The sequence below is a fragment of the Empidonax traillii genome, unplaced genomic scaffold (genome assembly GCF_003031625.1).
Source record: "Empidonax traillii isolate 1590-97213 ecotype Southwest subspecies unplaced genomic scaffold, ASM303162v1 scaffold1414:size197169, whole genome shotgun sequence".
Classification (NCBI taxonomy): domain Eukaryota; kingdom Metazoa; phylum Chordata; class Aves; order Passeriformes; family Tyrannidae; genus Empidonax; species Empidonax traillii.
Window position 1 is genome coordinate 171,114 of NW_020956607.1, and position 20,703 is coordinate 191,816.

At 63.7% G+C, this 20,703-nt stretch overlaps 1 protein-coding gene and 1 long non-coding RNA gene across 2 annotated transcripts in view; both read right to left on the minus strand.

Annotated features, from left to right (window-relative positions):
• Window positions 1–2,579: 2,579 nt before the first annotated feature.
• Window positions 2,580–4,080, minus strand: LOC114070001. The gene is made up of 2 exons (XR_003573850.1): window positions 3,928–4,080; window positions 2,580–3,896 (listed from the first exon to the last, which is right to left on the minus strand). It is a non-coding gene; the product is annotated as an uncharacterized LOC114070001 (long non-coding RNA).
• Window positions 4,081–6,225: 2,145 nt separating this feature from the next.
• DNMT3A (DNA methyltransferase 3 alpha) overlaps window positions 6,226–20,703 on the minus strand; it is a 16,902-nt gene continuing 2,424 nt past the window's right edge. Inside the window, exons 2-20 of the mRNA XM_027907158.1 lie at window positions 19,058–19,104; window positions 17,908–18,054; window positions 13,718–13,933; window positions 13,476–13,634; window positions 13,287–13,394; window positions 12,718–12,874; window positions 12,430–12,582; window positions 12,237–12,281; window positions 11,713–11,792; window positions 11,477–11,589; window positions 9,339–9,522; window positions 9,173–9,257; window positions 8,751–8,896; window positions 8,153–8,243; window positions 7,902–8,050; window positions 7,705–7,790; window positions 7,181–7,250; window positions 6,744–6,862; window positions 6,226–6,653 (exon numbers count right to left, since the gene is read on the minus strand). Of these exons, the coding sequence (XP_027762959.1) occupies window positions 6,512–6,653; window positions 6,744–6,862; window positions 7,181–7,250; window positions 7,705–7,790; window positions 7,902–8,050; window positions 8,153–8,243; window positions 8,751–8,896; window positions 9,173–9,257; window positions 9,339–9,522; window positions 11,477–11,589; window positions 11,713–11,792; window positions 12,237–12,281; window positions 12,430–12,582; window positions 12,718–12,874; window positions 13,287–13,394; window positions 13,476–13,634; window positions 13,718–13,933; window positions 17,908–18,054; window positions 19,058–19,104 (2,297 nt within the window). The 3' untranslated portion in view covers window positions 6,226–6,511. The remainder of the gene's footprint in view (window positions 6,654–6,743; window positions 6,863–7,180; window positions 7,251–7,704; window positions 7,791–7,901; window positions 8,051–8,152; window positions 8,244–8,750; window positions 8,897–9,172; window positions 9,258–9,338; window positions 9,523–11,476; window positions 11,590–11,712; window positions 11,793–12,236; window positions 12,282–12,429; window positions 12,583–12,717; window positions 12,875–13,286; window positions 13,395–13,475; window positions 13,635–13,717; window positions 13,934–17,907; window positions 18,055–19,057; window positions 19,105–20,703) is intronic.

A 20,703-nucleotide genomic window follows, 5' to 3' on the forward strand; every position in this document is an offset into this window, starting at 1 on the left:
CAGGGCCTGCCCACCCTCACAGCCAAGAATCCCTTCCCAATCTCCCATCTGTCCCTGCCCTCTGGCACTGGGAAGCCATTCCCTGTGTCCTGTCCCTCCATGCCTTGTCCCCAGTCCCTCTCCAGCTCTCCTGGAGCCCCTGCAGGCTCTGGAAGGGGCTCTGAGCTCTCCCTGGATCCTTCCCTTCTCCAGGTGAGCCCCCCCAGCTGTCCCAGCCTGGCTCCAGAGCAGAGGGGCTCCAGCCCTGGCAGCATCTCCAGGGTCTCCCCTGGATTGTCTCCAGCAGCTCCACTGTGCTCTTGGGAACCTCATTAAGATCTGATGATTAGAGATGCCTGTGCCCAAACTCAGGTGTGAATGAGACCATGTGCTGAAATCAACAACATGGATTTTATTTAACAATAAAAACGAAGTAAAGATAGAAAGAAATAGAAAAGAGGAAAGCGAGGGAGAGAGAGAGAAAGAAAGAGAGAGTCCCACCCATAGATCCAGCCAAATCCCTTTGGTTTTTCTTCACCCCGGGCTTCTCGGTGGTGGGATGGAGGACCCAGTTCATAGCTCTGTGCAGAAGGAGGGGCTGGGTGGAAAATCCACAAAGCCCATCCCCGACTTTCTAATCTTTTCACTGTTTATGCATTTTAGCAAACAAAGGAATTAGTGTTCATTGGCTACAACTTGCATAGTTCTCTTATTAATTAGTATTCTATCTTTTATTGGCTAAATGATTCTCTCTCTTTTCCTGCTAATTACTCTGAATGCTCAGTCTCTCTCTTCCTTTGGGTTGTGGGGTTTCTTGGGTTGGCAGTCCATGAGTTGGTGGTCACGATCTGCCCCTGCTGGAATTGCCTTTTCCTCAGCTGGAGCTGATTTCTGCACAATTGCTGAGCTGGTTTTAGTGGTTTCTTCCTTATCTTGGGGGTTCTACCGAATGTCCTTGTGGCCATAAATTCTGTATTCTTTGTATCTACTCTCAGCCACACATCCTCCTTCACGAGTTTTGTTAACCTCCCTCTGGGTCTGAGATCACTGAATTCATCTTCCTAATTCCTGGACATCAGAACTGTGCCCTTTAACTCCTAACAGCCCCCCGAGCTGGAGGCAGCTCTGCAGGGGGGTCTCAGCTGAGGGGGCAGAGGGGCAGGATCCCCTCCCTCTCCTTCTGCCCACGCTGGGATCAGCCCAGGGCAGGGGAGTTTTTGGGATGGGTCACATCCAGCCTCTCCCTCACCAGTACTCCAAGTCCTTCTCCCCAGAGCTGCTCTCCATCCATTCATCCCCAAACCAGAATGATACCGGGGGTTGCCCCCCTCCAGGTGCAGCATCAGCACTTGGTCTTGTCCTTTGACAGCCCTGTGGCACCTTCTCACATCCTTCCCCCCCAGAACACAGGTGCCTGAGCCACTGTCATACCTGTCACACCCACCACTTGCCCACCCCGTGTCCCCTCATCAGCCCCAGGGGGTCCCCTCAGTCGTGCTCCATCTCCCACCACCTTTGGGGCCAGCACAGGGACCGGGGGTCCCCAGGAGTCTCACCATCCCCCTGGCTGGAGTGGAAGCTGAGGCAGGAGCTGTGCAGGGCAGTTTCCTGACCCCACAGCTCACGGGGCAGAGATGGGGGGGCCCACTGGGCTGAGGCCTCTGCACCCCCACACCCCGGCCCATGGCTGCACGAGCTGAGCCCCCAGTGCCCTGAGGAGCTGGGCTCAGCCCACAGCCCCTGCCCCACGACTGGGACCCCACTGCCCCGAGAACACATCAGGACCTCATCACCTCTGGGCAGGAACCCCACCAATGCTGCAACCCCACTCTTCACCCACACCCCACTGTCCCCTGGACCCCACCACCTGATGAGACATAATTGCCCACCAGGACCCCACCATCTGCCAGGATCCCATTCACTGCCCACCAGGACCCCAGTTCCCACTGGAACCACTCCATTGCCTGGATCCCACCACCCACTGGAACCCCACTGCCCTCCAGGACCCCACAGTCACCTGGATCCCGCCACCTTCCAGGGCCCCACCACACCCAGATCCCATCAACGGTGCTGGGATCCTCCCACCTGCTGCGACCCCGTTGTCCTCTGGGATCCCACCACCCATTAGGACCAGTCACCAGGATCCAAGCACCAGTGCTGGGACCCCATCACTACCTAAATCCCACCCCCCTTGGGACCCCACTACCTGTACCAGAAGTCCCACTGGGACCACTCCTTCTGGGATCCTACCACCCCTTGGGACCCATCATTTGCTGGGACCCCACCATCACCCGGACTTCCCCATCTGCACTAGGACCCCACTGCCCACGGGGGTCACGGCAACAGGGCTGGGGTCCCACCACCACTGGGATCCCCCCATCACCGGCACCCCATTGCTCACCAGGACCCCAAAGCCACAAGAATCCCAGCACCCACCAGGGCCCCACCATCATCTACATCCCACCACCACTGCTGGGATCCCCCTTCCTCCAGGAACCCCCCCACCCTGCCACTCACAGACCACACAACCACACGTAAGGGTTTTTTTTTTTTTTTCTCTCTCTTTTTTTTTTTTTTTTTTTTTTTTTTTTTTTTTTTTTTTTTTTTTTTCCTCTTTTTTTCTCTTTTTTTTTTTTGCACAAAACAGGACATTTATTCAAGTGTTCTCCAGCACAAGTACATTAGAAAGGAGCTTGTCTGTATTATACTCTTTTGGGCACCAAAGAAAAAAGAAAAGGAGGATGGGATGGAAGCGGGACGGACAGACTTTCTACATCTGCTGCACGCATTGACCTTTATTAGTTCAGAACAGCTATGTCACGAGCAATACTCACACAGATACAACAGCGCCGGGCGCCCGTGGCACCTCCGGCCGTGAAATGCACAGTTCAGCGGCAATAAATAGAGAAGCGACCCTAAAAAAACAAACCAACAAAAAACGGGGGCAACGAACCGAGAGAGAAGTAGAAAATAAACCGAGGGGGGGGGGAGGTTGGTTTGGGGCTGGGGGGGTGGGTAAAGGGGAGGGAGAGCAGCCGGGGCGGCCGCGGCGGCGCCGGGAATGTGGCGGCGGAGCCAAATCAAAGGGAGGAAGGAGGGTACCAGCTCTACGCGCGTATTCCTTGGGATGATGAGTACATGATTCCCACAAATAGTTAAGCGTCAGCTACTTCAATGTCTAGGCTAAAACACATGAAATCTCTCGTTTAGTTTTCAAGTACAAAGTTAAAATGCCTTTTTCTTTTTTGTTTTTTTTTTTTAATAATAATATATAAGAGTAAAATAATAGTGCTCTTTGAAACTCCACTACGAGAAACAAAACAGTCATTGTCCAGACAGCAGACTTAATTTAACAATATATATTTTTAATAAAATGTTTTAGCACCGTGTTTGTCCCCACTCCCTCGGCGGATCTTAAGGAATTTAGGCCTTTCTGTGTTATTTTGAGTTTTCATCTAGGGCTGTGCAACAGAATTTGTCTGGTTGTTTTTAAAAAAAGACGTGAGTCGGGTACGTTAAAAACTGAACGCCTTTTGCCCCAGGCATCCCCACTGTCCCCACCGCTGCCGGCACCTTTTCCCAGCGGGAACCCGCTTCCCACCGGCACCGGCTCCGGAGCCGGCCTGTCTGGGACGTGCCAATGCCGCGCCGGGCCGGTCCCTCGCCGCGGCACCCGCTGGGACCCAGCACCCCCCCAAAGGTGCAGCAGGGCCAAGAGGGTCCCAGGAAGCGCCGCGGGGCCGGGCCGGGGGGTCCGCCGGGACCCCCAAACCTGGCACGTGGCCACACAGAACCCACCGACAGCACCGCAGGCCGGCGCAGCACCAGCACCCAGAGCTGCAGGGCCACAAAGGACCAGCACCCAGAGCTGTGGGTCACACAGGACCAGCACCCAGTGCCACAGGGCCGTGCAGGACCTGCCAACAACGTTGCAGGGCCGTGCAGGACCAGCACCCAGCACCTCAAGGCCATGCAGGATCAGCACCCAGTGCCACAGGGCCGTGCAGGACCCGCAAACGACGCTGCGGGGCCGTGCAGGACCCGCGAACAGCACCGAAGGGTCGTGCAGCACTTGCACCTGGGGCTGTGGGGCCAGGCAGGACCCACAGCCAGTGCCACGGAGCTGTGCAGGACCTGCAGTGCCCACTGTGCCCCACCCAGGACATGTGGGGCCACAGCAGCCCCACAAACAGGGCTGTGGGGCCGTGCGAGGCTCACACTGCACCAGGCAGGAACTGTGCCCGGTGCAATGGGCCTGTGCCACCCGGCCCCGGCACTGCAGGGATCCAGCCCCAGGAGCGAGTCGGAGCCCAGAGCCCGGCTCAGAGCCTGGGGCCGTCCCACCGCCTTCACCACCCAACAAAGCCGGGCCCCGCAGTGCCCCCACCGCGCCAGCTCAGCTCCCCTCGCCCGCCACACCCACAGAGGGGCCCCCGGGCCCCTGGTAGCACCAGGCGGGGTGGGGAGGTGGGGGGGCCCCAGGGCTGCCCCCCGCCTGCCTCGCCGCCGTCGGTCCCAGCACCTCTGAGCACCCCGGGCCGCGGGCACGGCTCGCTGCCATAGCCAGCACCCGGCAGCGAGCGCCGCGGCCCCGCACCTTTCACAGTTAGAGAAGAGACGGCGACGGGCCGAGACCCCCCAGGAGCCTCCCCATGCCATAGCACCACCGGGCCCGGCCGCCCCACGGGCACCACGGCTGCACCGGGCCGGACCCCGCAGCACCACAGCTGCCAGACCAGTAGCACCATCCACCGCACTGCCAGCACCTGCCCGCGCCCTGCCAGCTCACACCATGGCTCCCGCCACCGCAGCTCCCGGCACTGCCACTGCCACGTCCCCACAGGCACCCGTCACCCCCCAGCGGGGCACGGGGCCAGCCCACAGGGGCACCAGGGGGGATGCGCTCGCTCCAAACCGCGCGTGAGCAGAGGAGCGATGCCCCGGCGCCCGCGGTGACACCGCCGGGGCACCACCCCGGCTCGCCGGGGCATCGCCCTCCTGCCGCCAGCCCGGCCCCGCGGATGTAGCACCAGGGTCCAGGGCCCGCAGCCATCCCTGTGCCATGCCAGAAGCGCCCCGGCCGCGCTCCGGCACCGGCACCGTTCTGTCCCCCCTGACCCGCCGGCGTCCCCGCCACCGCCCGCAGCAAGAGCCTGTTGGCAGCACCTGTGCCCCGCGCCGCCCCGGCAGGCAGGCCCTGCGGGAAGGGGCAGGGCCAGGGGGGCAGGACCCCCCCCGCTGCCGCCGGGGCACCGGGGGACACCCAGCACCGGCTCTGCCGGACGCCACGTACGCAGAAGAGCACCAGTACGCTGTGGGAGCGCGGGGCGGCGGCGCCGGCGGGGCAGGGGGGCTCCGCCGAGGCGCTTCCGTTCGGGACAGAAAAAGGTTATTGCATGACTCGGGATGGAGACGCTTCCGCCCGGCCGCCCCGGCCCTGCCGCTCGCTTGGAAAGGCCCGGCACGTAAGGCAACGTGGAAGCTGATGTCTCGACTCACCCCGCTGTGTAAAGCACCATTATGAAGTCAGGTTGTACAGTAGTAACAGTACCTTTTATATATATATATATCTATATCTCATATCTATCATATATATATAAACTGTAAACAAGAGGTAACAGCGGCTTCTAGAATCTGCTCTCTTCAAGGTTTCCATGTGGTAGGCACCCAAAATACTGTAGAAAAGGTGTGTGTGTGGCATGTGTGTTCCCGGCCTCCCTGCCGGGCGGGTTGGCTCCATGTCACCGGAGAGCGGTGCTGGTGGAACAGAGCGAGGCTCAGCCGCCGGGCGCTGGAGCCACCGGGCGCTGGAGCCGCCGGGCGCTGCCGGGGCCGGGCCGGCGGGCGCTGGGCGCGGACGGAGCAGGTCTCGGAGCAGAGCGGGTCTCCTTCGCCTCCGCCTCCCTCCCAGGCTGGGCTTTCCCACTGCCGTTTCCCCTCCTCCGAGAGCGGCGCTGGCGACGGCGTCTCGTCTCGCCCGCCGCTCCGAGAAGCGGAAACCAAACCGACAGGAAAACCCAGCCAGAGAAGAGTGGAAAATTAAAAGGTTACCCCAAATAAAATGGTTTTGGTTTTTGTTTCTTTCCTTTTTTTCTTCTTCCTTTTTTTTTTCTTTTCTTTTTTTTTTCCGTTTCGTTTTTCTTTCGTTTCGACGTGGTTGTTTTTTTTTTTTTTTTTTTTTTTTTTTTTTTTTTTTTTTTTTTTTTTTTTTTTTTTTTTTTTTTTTTTTTTTTTTTTTTTTTTTTTTTTTTTTTTTTTTTTTTTTTTTTTTTTTTTTTTTTTTTTTTTTTTGTCGTTGTTTGCTTTTTTGTGGTTTTTGTTTGTTTTTCGATAGGCTAAAGCTGACCCTTGGAAATTCAGGAGAGGACACCGACCCCTTTCGCTCGGGGAGACATGTGCTGGGTTCCCGTCGGGCTGCGAAATCCCGTCTCTCTTCTGGGTGCTGACTCTTCTCTCATTCCGTGTGTTCACTTCTCTTGGCGTGGATGGGTTTGTTTCCGACTCGCTCCGTGTCACCAGTTCCTGCCCGTCTCTAAACGCAGGCAAAGTATTCCTTCAGGGGCGCGAAGAGGTGGCGGATCACCGGCACGCTCCAGGACCTGCCGAGCAGTCTCTGCCGGGCCAGGCGGCTCATGTTGGACACGTCCGTGTAGTGCACCGGGAAGCCGAAGACCCTGCGGGGCGCAGGAGGGGACAGGAGGGGTCAGGGGTGCGGGTGGGACGCGGTGCTGCGGCCACAGAGCCCCCCCCGGAGCCCCCGGTACCTCTCCATCTCCGTGCACCACAGGATGTCCTCCTTCTCGTTCATGAACACGGGGAAGTGCTGGTCCTTGCCCTGCTTGATGGAGTTGGAACGAGTGGTGATGGTTCGCACTTTGCTGAACTGCAAGAGGCACAGGCTGGTCACGCTGGGGGGTGGGATGAAGGCCCCTGACACACTGGAGCCCCCCCGACCTGCCAGAACTCCCCCAACACTGGGTGCTCACAGGCCCATCACACTGAGCGGTGGGACAGAGCCCCCTGACCCACTGAGCGGGTGCTCACAGGCAGGCAACTCCCACCACTCCACGGTACCACCCCTGTGTCCCTCCTCCATCCCCATGGGACCCCCCTGCACCCCCAGGAGCCTGGGACCGCCAGGGACCATCCTCCATCCCCTTGGTACTCCTGCCCCCACCCCCCATTGCCCACCCCAGCTGACCTTTGCTATTCTGCCGTGCTCCAGGCACTCCTGCAGCTCCAGCTTATCGTTGACAGTGGAGGCGAGTGGCCTGAGAGGGGAAGAGATGGTGGGCAGGGGGTGTCAGTGTCCCCAGACTGTCCCCCCGTGGGTGCAGGGCAGGTTTCCAGATGGGGTTTGGGGGGGGCACAGGGCAGCCATGGCTGTTTTGGGGGCTGTGACAGGCAATGGCAAGAAGCAGCTGATTCCTGTGGGGGCCGGTCTGTGGCCACCAGCCGTGGGCCACCACAGCCACCATCTAGGAGGGACACAAAGGGCAGCTTAGGGCCAGCCCTCCAGCACAAGGGAGCAGGGACAGGACCAGTACCCTCCATAGGAGCACCATGCTGGATTTCTGGGGTGTGCCATCCCCTCTTTGTGAGACTCTTGCTCTCCCAGCACTGACCCTCAGGGAGTCAGGGGACCCCCAGGGCCATGTCAGGGGTGAGGGGGGACCCAGAGGTGCAGCCCACCCTCCCGGAGCTGGGCCAGGGGCTCTCACCAACCTGTTCATCCCGGGCAGGTTCCCCCAGAAGTACCGTGCCCGGTGTGCTGCAGACACTTCTTTGGCATCAATCATGACGGGGTTGGACTGCAGGAGGGGGAGCGGGAGGTCAGTGGGGCTCAGCAGCCCCTCGTGGTGAGAACGGGACCCTCGGGGTCCCAGGGGTTGTCACGGGGGTGACCCCAGGCAGGCACTGACCTCCAGGAAGCGCGAGATGTCCCTCTTGTCGCTCACCCCCATGGCCACCACGTTCTCGAAGAGCCAGAAGAAGGGCCGGTCGTCGCCCTCCTTGGGCCGGGCTTCGTGGAGCAGGCGGTAGAACTCAAAGAAGAGGCGCCCAGTGCCCTCTGGGAGGAGAGAGGAGGGGGTCAGGGTCAGGGTGGGGGGGCTGTGTAAGCCCTGGGGCCCAGCAGTGGGGTCCAGCCCCAGCCCCGTGGACACATTCCTACCATAGAGCCCCTTCCTGGCCGGGTTGACGATGGAGAGGTCATTGCAGGGGCTCCCCCCAATTACCAGGTCGAAGGGGCCCCACTCCTGTATCTGCAAGAGGAAGAGGAGACCCTTGGTGAGCTCGGCATTGCCATGGCCTCAGGGACACAGGGGGTGATGGTGGCTGAGCTCCCAGTGGGATCAGAGAATCATGGAATGTCCTGAGCAGGAAGGGACCCACAAGGATCATCAATCTAACTCCTTGGTCCTGCCCAGACACCCCAACAATCCCACCCTCCCCCCCAGAGCACTGTCCCTGAGCTCTGTCAGCCTTGGGGCTGTGCTCGCTGCCCTGGGGAGCCAGTTCAGTGCCCAGACACCCTCTGGGGGAAGAACCTTTCCCTGAGATCCAGCCTAAGCCTTCCCTGGCACAGCTCCAGCCCTTCCCTCAAGTCCTGCCACTGGTCACTGAGAGCAGAGGTTGGTGTTGCCCCTCGGGAGGAAGCTGCAGGCCCCTGAGGTCTGTCCTCAGCCTCCTGAGGATGAGGGACCGGCCCCATGTGAGGACAGGGGCATTTGGGGGGTCCCAGGGGTGCGCGGGGTCAGGACAGGACGTACGTGTTTCTGGGTGACGTTGCGGACATCCCCGACGTACATGATCTTGCCCTGGTGCCTCACCATGCCCACGGTGATGGAGTCCTCGCACACCTCGGAGGCAATGTACCTGTCCACCTGGATGCCCAGGTCCTTCAGCACCAGCAGCCCTGTGGGAGCAGCGGGGGGTGGGTGATGGGGATGGACGATGGGCCCCCCCACCTGTCCCGCCATTCCTGGACCATCCCTCTTCCCCTGGATCCCCCCTGGGGCACAGCGGATAGGAGGGGCTGCCCACGGGGACACCCACCTGGGGTGTCCCACAGATGTGTCCACGCCCCCTGCCCCAAGGCTGGCTGGTTGTGGGGTGCAGGCAGGCTGCTCCCCCACCCCCAATCCCAAACACAGCCCAGGGAAGCTCTGCCGGGCCAGAGACCCCCACCCACCTGTGGCGATGCCATCAAAGAGCGAAAGCACCCGGATGGGCTTCCTCTTCTCGGCCGGCACGGGTGGGTACACCTTCGGTGGGTCCTGAGAGCCACGGGGAGGTCAGTGGGCAGGGGGCTGGGGGGCAGCAGGGAGGGGGTTGGGGGAAGAGAGGGGGTCACTCACAAACTCCTGGTCGTGGTTGTTGGCGAAGAACATCTGGAGGCGCGAGGGCCAGTCCTCCCGCCGCCGCAGCAGCCCGTACACCCCCTTATGGCCGCACATGTAGCAGTTCCAGGGGTCCTCCTTGATGGCCGCCTGCGCCGCCCCCGGGCCCACCAGCAGGTCCACGCACTCCACGCAGAAGCACCTGGCACAGGGGGAGCTGGGGTCAGTGGTGGGGCTCGTGCCAGGGCGGTGGTACCGCCACAATCCACCCGGCTCCACACCGGAACTGGCGTCCATCACCGAAACCCCACTGCAGGACTGGGGCATCACCAGCGCTTCCCAGCTCCGTGCTGGGACTTCCAAAGCTTCTTCCAGCCCTACAGCAGGGCCAGGGCACCACCAAACCTTCCCCAGCCTCATGCCAGGACCAACAAAACCTTCCCAGCCCCAAACCATCACCAAATTCCCATACCTGGACTGGCATCACCAAAACCCCCACACAGGGCTGAGGCACCAACAAAACCTCCCCAGTCCCACACCTGGTCTGGCATCACCCAAAACCCCACAGCAGGACCGCCAAAACTGAAACCTCCCCATCTCCACGCCAGGACTGTGGCATCACCAAAATTTGCCAGTCCCACACCAGGACTGGCATCACCCAATTCCCACGTCAGAACTGGAGTATCACCAAAACTTCCCTCAACCCCACAGACCAGGACCAGAGCACCACCAAAACCTCCCCAGACCCACGCCAGGACTGGGACACCACGAAGCATCCCAGCCCCAAACCAGGACCAGCATCCCTGAATTTCCACACCAGGCCTGTGGCACCACCAAAACCTTGCACCAGGACTGTGGCACCACCAGAACCTCTCCACACTCACACCAGGACTGAGACATCACAAAATGTCCCAGCCCCAAACCCGGACTGGTGCTGAGGAACCAGTCTGGTCCAGGTGCTGACTGAGCTGCAGATTGAGCTGTGGGAGACCCAGCTCACCCCTGAGATGACAAAGGGCACAAGAATGGGTGAGATGACAGGACACTGAGATACACAGCAGGAAGTGGGAATTGCCAACATTCTGGATTAAAAAGGAGATGAAGACAGCAAGGTGGATGGACAAGGAGCAGGGAGCAGGAGCTGAAGGCTCAGGAGGAAGAGGGAGTTTATACAAGGGGAGCCTGTGAGGGTATAAAAGCCCGTGGTCCTTTGCTGGGGGTCCCTCCTCAGAAGCACCAACTCAAGCTGTTTCTGTGTTACTGTGCTCGGAATCCATGGCTTCATGGAACAAGGCATCTGAGACTGCCATGGGGAACCTGAGGGGGAATTGTGAGGGGGGGATGTGGGGAATCTGGTGGGACCCACTGGGCCACTGGAGCTGCTGCTCTGAGGGGGTTCCAGTCCCAGCAGTGACAGTCTCTGGTGGTGGGAGTGTGACTGCCAGGGAGTCTTGGGAATGGTCAGACTGGGAAGTTTCTGTAACAACTGGCATCACTGAATTCCCACGCCTGGGCACCACCAAACCTCACAGTCCCACACCAGGATTGGTATTACTGACACCCCATGCTGGGACTGTGGGATCACCAAACCCTCCCCAGACTCACACCAGGAATGGGACATCACCAAGACCCCGCACTGGGAACAGTGGCACCACCAAAATCTCTCAGTCCCACGCCAGGTCTGGCATCACCGAAACCACCCGGTGCTGTGCCACAGGCCACGACACTGCCAAGACATCCCAGCCCCAAACCAGGACTGGCATCACTGAACTCCCATGCCAAGACTGGGCATCACTGAAACTCCCCAGGAGTCCCTTACTGAGACATCACCAAAACACCCCAGGACTGACACCACCAAAACCTCCCCAGCCTCATTCACGCCTGACAGAACTACAGTACCACTGAACCCTCCTCAGCTCCACACCAGGACTGGCAACCCTGAACCCTCCTCAGCTCCACACCAGGACTGTGGCAACCCTGAACCCTCCTCAGCTCCACAGCAGGACTGTGGCAATCCTGAACCCTCCTCAGCCCCACAGCAGGACTGTGGCAACCCTGAACCCTCCTCAGCTCCACACCAGGACTGTGGCAATCCTGAACCCTCCTCAGCTCCACAGCAGGACCATGGCACCCCCAGTCTCCCCGAGCCCCTGCACCTGCAGCAGTTGTTGTTCCCACACATGAGGACCTCGCGGCCGCCGCAGCAGATGGTGCAGTAGGACTGGTACCCGTCGTCGTCGTACTGGTAGGCGCACTCCAGGAAGCAGTTCTGGGGACAGCCGGGGTGTCACCACAGCCCTGGGGGCTCCAGGGACCCCATGGACCCCGGGATGGGGCTGGGTACCCCACGAGACCCCCAGGCAGGGGTTGGGGGCCAGGCCCCACGCCGTACCTTGCAGTTTTGGCACATTCCCCCGATGAACAGAGGGTGCTCCAGGGTCACGTTGAGGCTCCCACAGGAGATGCAGATATCTGGGGGGGGAAGGAGGGGTGATGTCACCCCCAGCACCCCACACTGGGACAGCCCAGCACAGAAGGCATCCTGATCCTGACCCCCTGTCACCCCCTGTACACGCTACCCCATGTCAGGGTCACACTGGAGCTGGGAACAAACCATGGAGACAGTAGGAATGGCTCCCATTGCCCTCCCTTTCCCTGTCCTGCACCCCAACAGCCCCAGCCCCAGGCAGTGTCCCAGGATCTCTGCCACCATCCAGGCCACCATAATGTCTCAGCTGCTGTCCCTGCTGCTGGCCAGGCTGAGGGGTGGGACAAGTTCACACTCAACCCCTTGAGCTCAATCCCCTCTCCGAGCCCCCTCTGCTCTGCTCTGCTCTGCTCTGGGGTGCCCAGGCAGGGAGGGACCCTCAGCCCAACCCACCCCAAGGTCAGGAGGTGCCCCAGCCCCACACTCACCTTCAATGTTCCTGCACTTCTGCCGGACCTCGTACACCAACCGCTCTGGGGGAAGAGGAGGGTCAGGGGAGCCCGGCCCTGTCCAGGTCCCCTTGTGGCAGGGCGTGAAGGGAGGGGACCCCCAGGAGCAGCTCCCAACACCCCAGTCCCCCTGCAGAGCGGGGTGGGCACAGGAGCACCCCCAGCCTGGTACCTCGGGTGCGCTCGTCGATGATCTCCTTGACCTTGGGCTTCTCCTGGGTTGTGCTTTTGCGGGGTTTTTTGGCGGGCGGGGGCGGGGCATAGGCAGCGGCCTCGGGCTCGACCCACATCTCCGTGTAAACTTCTTTGTAGGGGTTCCGCTCCTCTGTGGGGCCGAGGGGGGCCGTCAGGAGGGTCCCCTCAGCAGGGTCCCACCAGAGGGGTCCCAGCCCCACAGCCCTTGCCCTGCCCAGGCCCATCTCATCCTGGGGCAGGTCCTCACCCCACAGCCCTCCCTCACCTTCAGGGGGCTCCAGCCCCTTGGGGCCTGAGGGCTGGAAGCCACCCAGGGCCCACTCGATCATCTGCTTGTTCTGGATCTCCACCACCTTGGACGTGTCCGTCTCGTCGTTCTCGGGGCACGCGGGGAAGATCTTCCCGGCCCGGCTGCTGGCCACCTGCCCGGGGGTCCACGTGTCACCCCCCCCCCCCCCCCCAGTCCCTCCCAGCTGTTCCTGCCGAGACCCCTCCCAAAAGCCAGACCCCCTCAACATCCCCCCCCAGGGCCTTCAGCAACTCCCTCAGAGTCCCCGACAACCCTCCCAGCACCCCCAATAGCCCCCTGCATGCTGCTGGCTGGCACAAGCAGTTCCCAGACACCCCTAAAACCTCCTCTGGGGGTCTCCCAGACCTCCCAGTCTTTTAGGAGACCCCCGGGGTGCTGGAGGGGAGGCAGGGCCAGGTCCTGGCAGGGTGTGGAGGCAGGTGCTGCTCCCATGGATGGAGAACTGGTGTCCCCCCACCCTCACAGTGCCAGGGGCTGGTGTCCCCTGCGGTGTCCCCCCCCCTCCCCCCGATGTCCCCACTCACCTGCAGCACCTCGTAGATAGCCTTGCGGTACATGGGCTGTTTGTTGTAGGTAGCCTGGTGGAAGGCGCTGGCAAAGGAGCTCAGGGGGAGCAGCTTCTCCACACATACCTGGGGACAGGACGCGGCTGTGGGGACACGCGGGGAGGGGGCTGTGCCGTCCCCCCCGGCTCCCCGGGGGGAGCCACTTACCACTGAGAACTTGCCGTCCCCGAACCACATGACCCAGCGGGTTCCCTCGGCAGCGCGGCTCCGGCCCGTCATCCACCAGGACACGATGCGCCCGGGCCACCAGGAGAACCCGCGCAGCTTCCCCCACACCAGCTCCCCGATGCCGAACCCGCGCCCGTCCTGGGGGACACGCGGGGGTCAGGAGGGGCTCGGGGCTGCCTGTGCCCCGCTGCCCCCCCCGCCCTGCCCGGCCCTGCCCTCACCTCGTACTCGGGCTCGTCGTCGGCGGATTTGGAGGCGTTCTTGTCACCCGCGTCGGCCACTGCGGGCTCGGGGGTGGTGGCCACGCTGGGCGAGGCGGGGTCGGTGGGCTGCTGGGGGGCGGGCGGGGGGCTCGCCTCCTCCTCCTTCTGCGGGTCGGCCCGCGCCGGCTCCTCCACCACGTTCATCACGGCGATCACCTTCGCCTTCTTCTCTGCCTGCGGGGGGAGGCAGCTCAGGGCATCGCCCCCGGAGCCGCCGAGCGGGGGTCGGGCCATCGCCCCCGGGACCCGGCCGGGGGTCAGGGCATCGCCCTCCACAGCCCCTCATACGGGGGTGGCCTGGGGCTGCCCCGATCCCCCACAGCCCCTCATACGGGGGCGGCCTGGGGCTGCCCCGATCCCCCACAGCCCCTCATACGGGGGTGGCCTGGGGCTGCCCCGATCCCCCACAGCCCCTCATACGGGGGTGGCCTGGGGCTGCCCCGATCCCCCACAGCCCCTCACACGAGCCTGGCACCCCTCCGAGGGACCCCCCCGGCCACAGCCGCCATCGCCCCCCGCGGGGCTCGGGGGTTCCCCTGCCCAGGCCCCGCTGTCCCCCAGTCCCGTCCCAGAGGGGTCGTGACCCCCCGCTCCCCTCCCACCCCCGGGGCAGCCCCGCACCCTCTGCCTTCCCCGGGCACGGCGCCCCGCGATCCATCCTGGGACCCCCGGTACTCACGCCGGGACGCCCCGGGCCCGTCGTGCCCCATGTCCCCCTCTCGGGGCCCCCCCTCGGAACCCCCGGCCCCGGTCACGTACCCGCGGAGACCGGGGGGCAGCCGGGGCGGAACGCGCGGAGCCGGAACGCGCGAACCCGGCCGGGCCGGTGCGGGTCAGCCCGGCGGCCCTTTGTCTGGGCTCCGGGTCACGTGACGCGTCCCGGCCCGGCTGGTTGGCTGGCGGGGGGGGGGCGCGCGCCGGGGGCACGGGCCGGACCGGACCCGAAGGGACCCGAGCTCAGCCGAACGGACCCGAAACGACCCAAACGGAACCGAAAGAACCCGAACAAGAACGAACGCACCCGAGCGACACAGAAAGGGTCCGAATAGTCCTCGGGCCGAACCGAAGGGTCCCGAGCAGACCCGGAGTGCCCCGAGTAGAACCGAAGGATCCCGAGCGGGACCGGAGTACCCCGAGCAGTACCGGAGTACCCCGAGCGGATCCGGAGTATCCCGAGCGGAGCCGAACGGCCCCGAGCGGCTCAGCCCGGTGCCGCTCGCCCGGTGTCCCCCGGCCCGGTGCCGCTCGCCCCTGCCCCGTTGTGTCCCGGTCCCGGCCCGTCCCTCCCACCACTCACGGGCCCGCGGCCGCGCTCCGCTCCGCTCCGGGCTGGGCTGGGCTGTGCTGTGCCTCCCGCCGCGGGGCCGCTCCCGCCGCCTTTTGTGCCGGGGCCGCGGCCCCCCGGCCTTTGTGCGGAGCGCCGGGACGGGGCGGGGGGCGGCGGCGCCCCGGGGGCCTCGCCCCGCACGGAGGGAGCCGCCCCCGCCCCCCGTACCAGTGTCCCCAGTGCCGCCAGTCTGGGGACTGGGGGGGCCAGCGATGGCACCGGCCCCTCTGCACCAGTTCGGCCCAGTACGGGAACAGGGCTGGGGTCACATCGCCCAGTTCGGCCCCGTACGGACAAGGGGCCGGGGCTGCACTGGCCAGTTCGGCCCAGTGCAAACACCAGCCCGGGGTCACACAGCCCAGTTCATCAGCCCAGCATGGACCGGTCTGGGGCTGCACTGCCCAGTTCAGCCCAGCACAGACACTGGCCTGGGACTGGCACCGGCACCACCACCCCCATTCAGCCCAGTATGGATGGGACACACCTGGGACCCTGCACCCCAGGACAGGCCCTGCCACCCCTCTGCCAGCCTGGGGGACACCCGAGGGTCCCCACTGTCCCCAAAGGTCCCACGGCATGGTGGCTGCAGGCCCCCTGTGTGTGCAGTGAAGGACAAAGGGGCCAGCGGTGTCACCATGGAGGGGCAGTGGGACCCCTGCTCTGCCACCCCCTGCCTGGGCATCCCCGGGCCACTGCCTTGCCCAGGGACCCTGAGAGTCCCTGAGCATGGCTGCGCCCCAGTGCCACCTCTGGGTGTGCCCCAGGGAACAGGGCTGACTCTGTGCCCCTCCCCAGGTGACAGCAGGGACACCCCATTCCGTCCAGCCCTCCTTGGCTGTGCCAGAGCAGCAACAGCTGCTTTGGGGACCTGGGATGTTTGGGGACACGAGTGGCCCTGGGCCAGAGGACACAAGGTGGGTGACACCCACAGTGTCCCAGGGCAGGGTCCAAGCTGGGCCTGGTGCCCCCACCCCCAGTGCTGGTCCCACTGGGCCCCCCCCCTCCCCACTCTGCCCTAGAGCGGGGACAGGAAATGTCCCATTGCCGGTCGTTAAGGGATCGCTGCTGGATGTCACCACTGGACAATTGTCCCTGCCCTGGGGTCACCGGCAGCTCTGCCAGCCCTGTCCTCATCCCCAGCCCAATCCTCATCCTAGTCTCCATCTCCATCCCCAATCCCATCTCTTGCCCCACCCCCATCCTCATCTCCATTCCATCCTGATTCCCACCCCCATCCCCATCTCCGTTTTCATCCCATCCTCATCCCATCTCCATCCCCTGTCCCATCCCCATCCCCTGTCCTTGCCTCATCCCCATCCCATTCCCACCTCCATCCTTTGCCCCATCCCCATCTCTGTTCCCATCTTCATCCCATCTCCATATCCTCCTTCATCTTCATCCCAACACTACCCCCATTTCCCATCCCACCTCCATTCCCATCCCCATCCCCGTGGCTGGCACAGGGTGGGGGGTCCCAGCAGAGGTCCCAGCATAGACAGGTGAGGGCCAGCACCAGACCCTGGATGTCCCTGTCCCCAGCACCAGACCCTGGATGTCCCTGTCCCCACGCTGGCCCTGGATGTCCCTGTCCCCACACTGGCCCTGGATGTCCCTGCCATCCCCAGTGCCAGGCCCTGCCCATCCCCATCACTGTGGTGCTGCTGAGTGCCAGCCATGGCCTTCAGAGGCTGGGGGGATGAGGAAGAGGAAGGAAGGCTGGAGGGGGCTGGGCTGTCCCTGTGCCCACCACAGAAAGGCTGGTGACCCCAGCTGAGACCTCCCCAGACTGCAGGGGGTGTCCCCAAACTGGGACACAGGTGGTGAGTGGCACAGCGAGGGCAGCCCTGGCATTGTCTGGGGATGAAGGGGAGCCATGCCTGGCCACTGGGCCACCAAAAACACAGCCCAGAGGTGATCAATGACAGGTTTGGGATCCCCCAAAATTTGGGGACCACTACAGTTTGGGGACCTTCACCCAGAAGAACCTGCCAGTGCCAAAGGGCTCCAGTGTGGCGAGATGAGGCAGGGCTGGCACTGGGCACTGGGGGGCTGTTCCTGGGGACCCCTTCCAGGAAGAGGGAAGGGGTCATGCCCTGTGCCCCATGGACACAGCTGTCCCTTGTGCCCCGTGGGGACATTGTGGCTGTGCCAGCCATTCCCTGTGTCCCTTGGGAATATCATGGCCATATCAGCTGTACCCCGTGTCCCATGGGGACACTGTGGCTGTGCCAGCTGTGCTCTGTGCCCCACGGGATGACCTGGGCACAACAGCCATGTCCCATGGGATGCCCTGGCTGTGCCAGTCTCTCCTGTCCCTGTGTTGTGCCAGTGACACTGGCACGAGGGGATACCTTGCCAGGGAGACTTATCTGGCAGAGAGGGACAACACAGAGGATGGGGTGAGGGGGCACAGTGGGGACCCCAGGGCACCTGCAAAGATCCCCCAAGCAGCCACCGGCACTGTGGCCACCCCATGCCTGCACCAGGCTCCTGCTGCTGAGCCCGGCTGCATCACACACTGACTGGCTCCCCAGGAGAGTGGCAGGAATGGGCGGCACATCCCACGGCAGGAGCTCGGGCTCTGCTGCCCACGGCTGCACACGCTGGGACCTGGGCAAGGGTGGCCCAGGGGCCACAGGGGGAAGAACGGAGGGGTCCTGCCAGGGGTCCCTGGTCCACGAGCCCCACAGCCTGGCAAAGCTCTTGTGATTTGCTGGGGGAGCCCTGGAGCCCAGTGGCCACCCCAGGGTTGGGGTGCTGGGACCACACGGTGCCCACCCAGACCGCATTGTGCCCGCCCCGCGCCGGTGCCGGCCCTCACCTCCCGCTTCCAGCGCGCCAGCCACTCGTCCCGCTTCCTCTTGCTGATGTAGTAGGGGTCCCCGGCCTGGAAGGTGTGTCGCTGCATCGGCCGCTGCCGCAGGCTCGACTCCCAGCCCAGGCCCCCCCGCAGCCGCCCACGAGAGCCCTGTGCCAGAGAGAGCAGGGTCAGGGACTGGGGGGTGAGGGAGCAGGGTCAGGGATGGGGGGGTGAGGGAGCAGGGTCAGGGATGGGGGGGTGAGGGAGCAGGGTCAGGGATGGGGGGGTGAGGGAGCAGGGCCAGGGCACTGGGGTGGCAGTGCGGTGGGAACCACAGGCTGGGCTTGGGAATGGTGTGCAGGACAGAGCAGAGCTGCCCGGGGGAGCTGGAGGGGGGCACCCACTTCTGTGTGAGGGACATGGGCAGGAGGGGCATCATCTACCCAGGCACACGCTCTGGCCTATGTGTGTACCAGCACCTGGATGCCCAGAGATTGGATACTGGAGAGAGATTCTTGGCTGGGAGGGTGGGCAGGCCCTGGCACAGGTTGGGCAGAGAAGCTGTGGCTGCCCCTGGATCCCTGGAAGTGTCCCAGGCCAGGTTGGACGGGGCTTGGAGCAACCTGGGCTGGTGGAAGGTGTCCCTGCTCATGGCAGGGGGAGGAATGGGATGGGATTTAAGGTCCCTTCCAGCCCAAATCAGTCTGGGATTCAATGTCCCAGATGGCACAGCACCAGACACTTTGCCACGGCCAGCTGCACCTTGGTGGGCACTGTCAACACTGTCCAGGCATGGATCCACCCCAGAGCAGATCCAACATACTGTGTGGGCACCTGGGGGAGGAGAGGGGTCAGCCTGGGCAGGCACCACCCCACACAGGGCTGAGTGGAGGGGCATCACCGGCCTGGCACATCCCGGTGCCAGCTGGTTCCCAGCACGGCACAGCAGGTGCTGCCCAGTGCCCAGCTGTGTTGGGGCTCTGGAACCTGAGACCCCCATCCTGTGGGGACCCTGTTCCTGATGCCACCAGTGCCGAGGGAGTGAGGAGGGATGGTGCCCAGGAGCACAGGGAGAGCTGTGGGTCTATTCCCATCTCCCGGGGTGGGCTGTGGGGCCGTGTCCATCTCCTGGGTGCAGTCCTGTGGAGTCCAGCCCCCGGGCCATACTTGCCTCCATTTTCAGGGTGTCGAAGTTGTTTTCCTCCTTCTCGTCCTTGCCTGCACACAGAACAGAGAGCGGCCGTGAGCAGGGGACTGGGGGGGCTGCGGGGCTGGGACCCCGTGGGGAGATGGGCCCACCCGGGACCCCCCAGCCCATCCAGGGGCTGCCCTGTGCTGGGGATGGGCACCCTTGGCTGACACACAGGGCCTGGGCTGCGCTCCCGGCTGGATCTGTGCTGTGATGGGGCTGCCGGTCCTGTCCCAGCCAGGGGTCTGGGGGTCCGGGGCAGTGACCCCCCCCCCCCCCCCCCGGCAGGCAGGGGAAGTGGCCCGGCTGCTTCCTGTGCTGTCGGCACATCCGTGCTGCAGGTTCTGCCGAGGCGCTGCCAGGAAAGCGGCTAAAAATAACCCCGGGCGTTCTTCGGGGGTGTGAACCGCCCGCACCCCGAGGGAGGGCCGGGGCTGTGGGGGCGGTGGGGGGAGCGCGAGGGGTGCAGGGGGGGCTCCCACCCGCTCCCAGCAGCTCTCGGTGCTTCATCCTGGCTGCTGTCCTGGGCAATAACTGTCCCAGCACAGACCCCTGGGCGTCCCCCAGCCCTGGGAGACACCTGGGCAGTCCCCCACAGCCAGCACAGGGAGATGCAGCAGGACACTGGGGGACAGCAGGGGACAGGGAGGGACAGCAAAGGACACTGCGGGACACTGTGGGATGCTGGGGAACACTGCAGGACACCGAGGGACAGTAAGGGACACTGCGGGACCTTGGGGACACTGCAGGACACTGGGGGACTGTGGGGGACACTGGGGGACATTGCAAGATGCTGAGGGACGGCAGAGGACACTGCAGGATAGTGCAGGACCATCAGGAACACTGCAGGGTACTGAGGGGCAGTAGGGGACACTGAAGAACACTGGGGGAGAGCAAGGAACACTGCGGGACAGGGGGGGACACTGCAGGACACTTGGGGACAGTGGGGGACACTGCAGGACAGGAGCCTTTCTGGCTCCGTGCCGGGGGTTGGACTGTGTGTGTGCCCCAGGGGTGTCCGGGCATCCCGTGCTTCCACGGGGATCTTAACTAGGGAAACTGAGGCACAGGAGAGGGGACCTGGCCTGTTCCAAGACGCTGGTCCCCTCGGTCACTGGGACTGGTCAAACTGGGGGCACTGACACGCGTGGGGACCGCCCGTGGCTGCGGCTCGTGCTGAGCACAGGATGCTCAGGGAGCCCTGTCCGGCCGGGAGGAGCAGGAGAGGGTTCGGCAGGGGAGGAGCCGAGCCTGGCGCTGTGACCTCGGCACAGGCACGGCCGGAGCGCTGGAAATGGCTCCTGGGGAAGGGAGCGAGATGCGGGTGGCGTCACGGCCCCCTCGGGCCCTCCTGGCGACCACCGGGAACAGCTCGGACACCACCCCCGGCCCCCACATCAGTGTGCAGCTCCGGCCGGCCGCCGTGTCAGCCCGGCACCGGCGTGGCCCCACGGCCACGGTCACGGCCCGGGCCCACCCCGCTCCCCCCGCTCCCGGCTCCGGCTGCGGCGCTCCCGCGGCTGCGCCTCGTGACTGCGGCAGCATCTGCAGCGCAGCTCATCCATCCCAGCCTGCCTCAGCCTTCCCAGCCTCTCCCAGCTCCATCCCTGCCTGCCTCATCCATCCCA